The 6,148-nt window shown below is 53.8% G+C and overlaps 1 protein-coding gene across 1 annotated transcript in view; it reads left to right on the forward strand.

The window, feature by feature from the left end:
• Positions 1–5,767, forward strand: part of IGSF21 (immunoglobin superfamily member 21) — a 236,708-nt gene extending 230,941 nt beyond the window's left edge. Inside the window, exons 7-10 of the mRNA XM_063107058.1 lie at positions 3,781–3,866; positions 4,274–4,466; positions 4,881–4,919; positions 5,694–5,767. Of these exons, the coding sequence (XP_062963128.1) occupies positions 3,781–3,866; positions 4,274–4,466; positions 4,881–4,919; positions 5,694–5,767 (392 nt within the window). The remainder of the gene's footprint in view (positions 1–3,780; positions 3,867–4,273; positions 4,467–4,880; positions 4,920–5,693) is intronic.
• The last annotated feature ends 381 nt before the right edge of the window (positions 5,768–6,148 follow it).

A 6,148-nucleotide genomic window follows, 5' to 3' on the forward strand; every position in this document is an offset into this window, starting at 1 on the left:
GTGGCAGAAGGAGTGTGTATTTGGTAAATATAAGCTACTGTTAGTACTCATCCCTGTATTCCCAGCATTGCCTGCATAGTGACCAGCACACAATAAGGAGTTAGATGGATAGAGCAGATGAATAAATGAGTTGATGAGCAGATTGGTAGTTTATGGATAGGAGTGTGGATGGATGTATGGATGGGTGGATGAGTGATATGATGGAATGATGGATGGATGGATAAATAAAATGGATTGATGGATGGATGGATGAGTGATATGATGGAATGATGGATGGGTGGATAAATAGAACGGGTGGATGGATGGATGGATGGATGGATGGATAAGTGGATGGATGAGTGAGTGGTGTCTTAGTGAACACCCGGAATTCCTGGGGGAAACACAGAGGAGCTTTTCCCTGAGATGTCACAGTGCTATCCTTGCACCAGAATGCTCAGGAGAGGTACAGAGAAAAGAGTATGTAATCAGATCTTTTGCTTTCCCTGAGCAGACAGGCATCACTTTACACTTCACATGCAGTCTCATGTCTCTCCTCCATGATCATTTTCAGAGCATCTCCTCAAGCAGGGGGTAGCCTATTCTCCCCATGTACAGGTGAGAAATCGGAGGCCCAGTAAATTGAATTGAATCATCCAAGTCATACAGCTGGAGAGGAGATGACTGGGTGTCAATCCTGGGTCTCTGGACTCCTGCCCTTTCTGCATGCATGTCTAGGGACTGGGAGGAGTAAAAGCCCAGAGGCTGGTGACATTCCTTTCGGGTACTCTCAGCGCTGTGTCCTGGGAGCAGGCAAAGGGGCCAGGCTTTGACTGTCAGGAGCTGCTAATGGGCTTCCTGGTGGTGGTGGGAGTGGGGAGTGGTAGCAGCTGGCTTGGCTTCTAGAAGCAACATCTTGATGCAGCAGTGAGGGAGAGAATCAGGGGGCATGTGCCACAAAGGCGCTTGTGTGTCAGCAGCTGCCAGGATAGAGCTCAGAGAAGCGAGCGTGGAGCAGACCCCTCCCCTGCCTGCCCTCTGTGCCCCTCCACATAGGAGCCTCCAGGAACAGGAAGTTCAGGGCAGCAGGGGAGGCCGTGTGGGCTGCCTGGGTGGAAGAAAGCACCCCCCCTCTCCCTCTCCTCCGCCTCTGGGCTCCCAGCCTCCCTCTGAGGCCCCATGTGCCTTCAAGTCCTGTTTCTGCCACTTTCTTGCAGTATGACCTTGAGCAAGCCACTGACCTCCTGGAGGGTCAGATGTATGACCTGCAAAATGGGTTTCATGTTAACCTGCTTCATAAGCAGCAGGCTGGTGTGACCATCTTAATATGGAGCCTAGATGTATGTTAGGCACCTTTTAAACGTCGCCTCCCTCTCCCCGCAGGGCCAGCAGACCCAGAGCCAGGTGTGAAAGAATTAGGCAGGGCCTTCAGAAAGCAGGGCAGTGAGGAATGGGACCTAGGAGGAGGCGTGTCTGCCCTTCTGCTCCAGGGCTCCAGCCTTCTCCCCAGCAGCGATGCCCTTTGGCGCCCTCTGCTGGCTGCAGCCAACAGTGCCATCCATCAGAAGAGCAGACAGAATAATCCAGGGCCAGACACCCCAAGCCAGATTCCCATCTGCAAATTGACCTACACAGCCCTTGAGAGTTCATAGAGAAGGCAAGACGGTTGCTTGACCTCTCTAAGCCTGTGTTTCCTTATAGGGACAACCTCAAAAGGCTGGAAGGTTAAATGAGATCATGCCTAAGGCATTTAACGTAGGGCCTGGCTCTTAGTAGGCACTGGACAAGTGTCAGCCATCAAACCTGCCACATCCTGATATTCCTAACCCCACAGTGTGGTGGGCAGGTCAGGGTTATTACTGTCCCCAGCGTGTGTTTGGGAAAGCTAGGTGGAGTGACTGAGTCGGGGCACACAGACAGACTAGGACTTGCTCTCGGGTCTCGCAGGCCAGCACTGCTCCTACGCGGCTGGCAGGTGCGACTGTGGAGCTGCCCGGTCTTCCCTGCCACTCCCGCCCCTCTGTGCAGCTGGGCCCTTCCCACCGCTGCTTCTCTCAGCCCCATGTGGCACTTCAGATGTCTTGCTCGTGGTTTAATTAATAGTCCTTTGGTTTCATTCTCAGAGAATGAAATTGCCTGTGCCCAAGAGACGATCCACATTTGCCAGCTGCTCTGATTTCTACTCTGAGAGCTCTGAGTGGGAAGGATGAGCTCGGGGATCAGGCAAGGGCAGGTGGGAGAGATCCCAGGGTAGGTGGGGGCCATCCCAGGCCATCCCTGGAGCCCGTGACAAAGTGTTTCTCCTGCTGCCACCCTGGAAGATGTTTACAGATTGCAACACAGAGCATGGAGCTCCAAACAAAACCCTGAGGGCTTCCTCCAACCCTGGAAGCTCTACGGGGTCTGTTCTCTGCCCCATCATCTCCCTGACCTGCCACAGTGCCATGCCCTGGCTGCTCCCTCTGGCTGGAACATTCCTCCTGAGGTCCACATCTCAGTCTAAATGTCACCTACCTGCAAGAGACACCCTGCCCACCATATCTACGGACATCACCTACAGACTTTCTCCTCCCTCTCCTTGCTCTGATTCTCTGCATAGGGTAGCACCACTCTCAGATCGTACCTCGATTATGTGTTTGTTTGCTATTGAATGTCTCCTCTACTGAACTGTAAGCTCCACATGGGCAGCGCTTGAACTTGTTCACCTCTGTATCCCCAGCCCTGCCCCAAAGCCTGACACCTGGTTGGCTCAGTAATTACTGTTGAACGAGTGAAGGAATGAATGGACGGATGAATTAATCTGGGGAAAGAGCTTGGCCCGAAAGTCAGGAAACATGGGTAATTGGCTCTGTGGGTGACCTTGGATAAGCCTCTTCGTTATCCACAGGTCTCTGTTTCCGCACTGAAGCGTGAGGGGAGGGACCCAGTGACCCTCAGCAGCTCTTCCATGCCTGATATTCTCACAGGATAGCAACGCCCTTGGGCATCTCACCTCCTGAGCTCAGAGTTATAAAGGGGCTTAAATAAGAAGTGATGTAAGGATGTGAGGAAGGGGGGCAGGGAGGACAAAAGCTGGGCCCAAGGAAGGAGATGGTGTCCCCACACCGTGTCCATCCCCACCCAGAGATTCCAGAAAAACCCCACTGGGAAGATGAACCTGGTGGAAGGAGCACTGGATCAGGAGTCAGGAGACCCAACCATCCTCACTGTGTGACCTTTGGCAAGTCATTTCATGACCCTCTGGGCCTCAGTTCACTGGGCTGGACGATGGGGATGACGATAGCAGACTCCCACCTCATGGGCTCAGTGCAGGTGGGACTTGTGGGTGCCTCAAGCAGTCTGGCTGCTGCTGCAGGCTTCTCCCCATCAGCAGTCACATCATCTTGCAGGTAGCACCTCCCCTGGGCTCTTTCCTCCCTGACCCCACTGTCCACTGGGCTCATCTGATCTTGTCACTTGTCACACTGGCTGGTCCTTGCCTGTTGCTTGTCTTTCTCCCCCACTTATGTGTGAACCACACAAGGGCAGGGACCTTGTTCTCTACACTGTTGAATCCCCGGGCCCCAGACAGGGTCTGACTCATTGCAGGGGCTCAGGGAATGTGTGTGAATGGATGTGCCATGAATGAATGAATGAATGAATGAATGAGCATATCCAGAGCTCCTAACTCAGAAGTTGGTGATCCCAAGGATGCCGAGAGCTAGATGGGAGCTTTCTCTTCCATGTCCCCTGTCCCTCCCTCCCTTGCATACCTCTGCCTCCCCCTCCACCCACCTCTCTGACCTGGCCTCCTTCTCACTACAGTTGCCCCCAAAGGACCCAAAATTGTGATGACACCCACCAGAGCCCGGGTCGGGGACACAGTGAGGATTCTAGTCCACGGATTCCAGGTAAGCCTTTTTCTGAGCATCCAAGTGTATGGTGGGAGGTGGGAGGGGCATCAGCCGGCCACCAGCATCCTGGCAGCACGTCCCAACACCCTTCCCTTGACCTCCAGCCACAGTCAGTGGGCCTCAGTCTCACAATCTGTGTAATGGCAGAACTGGCCTCCAGGAGGAATGGCAAAGAATTGCATGCATGTTTTTCTCTGTCCTCTAGAATTTGGAACAACATGGCTCATCCATCTTGGCATTTTTTCCAGCCCTAAACTCCTCCTGCTCCTGGGGTTCCAGGCAGGTGCTCCCAGACTAGCAGATGAGAGTGTTTTGCCAGCCCTGGCCAGGCTTGCCTCTGACCCCTTCTTGCTCTGGCAGAATGGTTCCCCTGTGACCCAACTCTCCCCTGCTCTGGCCAACAGAATGAAGTCTTCCCAGAGCCCCTGTTCACGTGGACGCGGGTTGGGAGCCGCCTCCTGGATGGCAGCACTGAGTTTGATGGAAAGGAGCTGGTACTGGAGAGGGTTCCTGCTGAGCTCAATGGCTCCATGTACCGCTGCACAGCCCAGAACCCGCTGGGCTCCACCGACACACACACCCGGCTCATTGTGTTTGGTACGGCACGCTCAATCGGGGTACGGGAGAACTACCCCGGGGACAGGCCCAGGCTGGGAGCTGTCCCTAGGAGGAGGGAGCAAGCAGCAAGAACCCAAATTTACCCTGAGAGGGTGCCCCACAGGGAGGCAGTATAGTTATGTGGTTAGAACTATAAAAGCAATGGAGTCAGAGCGGCTCTGGGTTCAAATCCCATCTTTGCCACTTAGCAGCTGGACAACCTCAGGCGAACCACTTGACCTCCTGCAGTTTCTCCATCTGTAAAATGGGGCTGACCCTCTGCAGCCCACAGAGAGGTGTGGGCCTGCACTGAGATGGTGCACATGAAGCCATATAGTGGGTGCTGGATAAAGGGTGCTCTTTACTGACTACTGCATGCCATCTACTGTCTTTCTTTCTGTCTCTTTCCAACAGAAAACCCAAATATTCCAAGAGGAACGGAGGACTCCAATGGTAAGTGTTGACCCTCAGGACTTCTTGCATAAAAGTGAGTGATTTTCGAGGCTCCAGGAAGGCCATTTGCATACCCATGCCCCTCCCCCCACATCAAGCAGCCCATTACCCTGGAATCAGGCAGGGTCAGGGTCAAAGGTGGCCAGAGGTGAGCACTAAGGCAATAAAGGGAAACCTGACGTCCCAAAGCTGGAATTCCAAGGACCAAGTGTGCCTCCTCCCACCATCCATAGTGTCTTTAACTCTCTTTGCTGAGAGCACTAAGCTGCCCTGACCCCAAGAAGATGTGTCCAGAATTGACCATGGGGCTGTTTCTGGGGCACTGGACCACTTCATAGGACACTCAGGAGCACAGATTCCTTGGCTGGGACCCTTTATACTGCCCTCCCTAGGCTGCCTCCCTCCCCCACCCCAATCTGAGCACCACCCAAAAGGACCCAGATGCTGCTCCTGGACCTCCACCCCATCTCCTCCCCACATGGAGCCAATATCACAGTCCACAATGGAGGCTCCCACTCCTGGTCCCTACTGGACAATCCTGTTGGCTACCAGCAAACCTGACCTTGGCCCAGCAGGCCCAGGAGCAGAAGGGGTTGTGGATGGGCAGAGCTGGGATGTGAACCCAGTTCATCCTGATGCTGAAGTCCAGCAGCTTTGCTGGGGACCTTTGAAGCTCTGCCGTTCCCAGGCCACACACCATGTGGTGCCCACCGCAAAGCAACTGGGGCACGTGGGTGTGCAGGATCTGACCACCTTCCCTGCCTCCCGGCACAGGTTCTGCCTCTGGCCCTGCTGGCATCCGGCTCACCTTGGTGCTCGCCCTAACAGTGGTCCTGGAGCTGACGTGAAGGCTCAGCTCCTTCTGCCGCCACTCCATCCGGCACTGACGTCTCAGCGATCGGTTTTCATTTCTTTTCTAAACTATTTCCAGTCTTGTTCTTAGTCTCTTTCTCTGTGTCTTGGCTTCTACAGTTGATTTAATTAAAACAAACAGAACAATTTTCCCCAATTCGGTTTGTGGCTCCGTATTCTTCATTTGTTCAGTAGCAGACACTGGGCACTTCCTGACATCTAGTACTGGGACAGGCACTGAGGGGCGATGACAAAGGAGATGGAAGGCATAAATGAATGGATGGATGGATGGATGAATGAGCATGCTCAGAGCTCCCAACTCAGAAGCAGCCCTGGATGAAGTGTGGATGCTGGTTCATTATCTCACTCAAATCCTA

The sequence above is a fragment of the Cynocephalus volans genome, chromosome 8 (assembly GCF_027409185.1).
Source record: "Cynocephalus volans isolate mCynVol1 chromosome 8, mCynVol1.pri, whole genome shotgun sequence".
In the NCBI taxonomy this organism is placed as follows: Eukaryota; Metazoa; Chordata; class Mammalia; order Dermoptera; family Cynocephalidae; genus Cynocephalus; species Cynocephalus volans.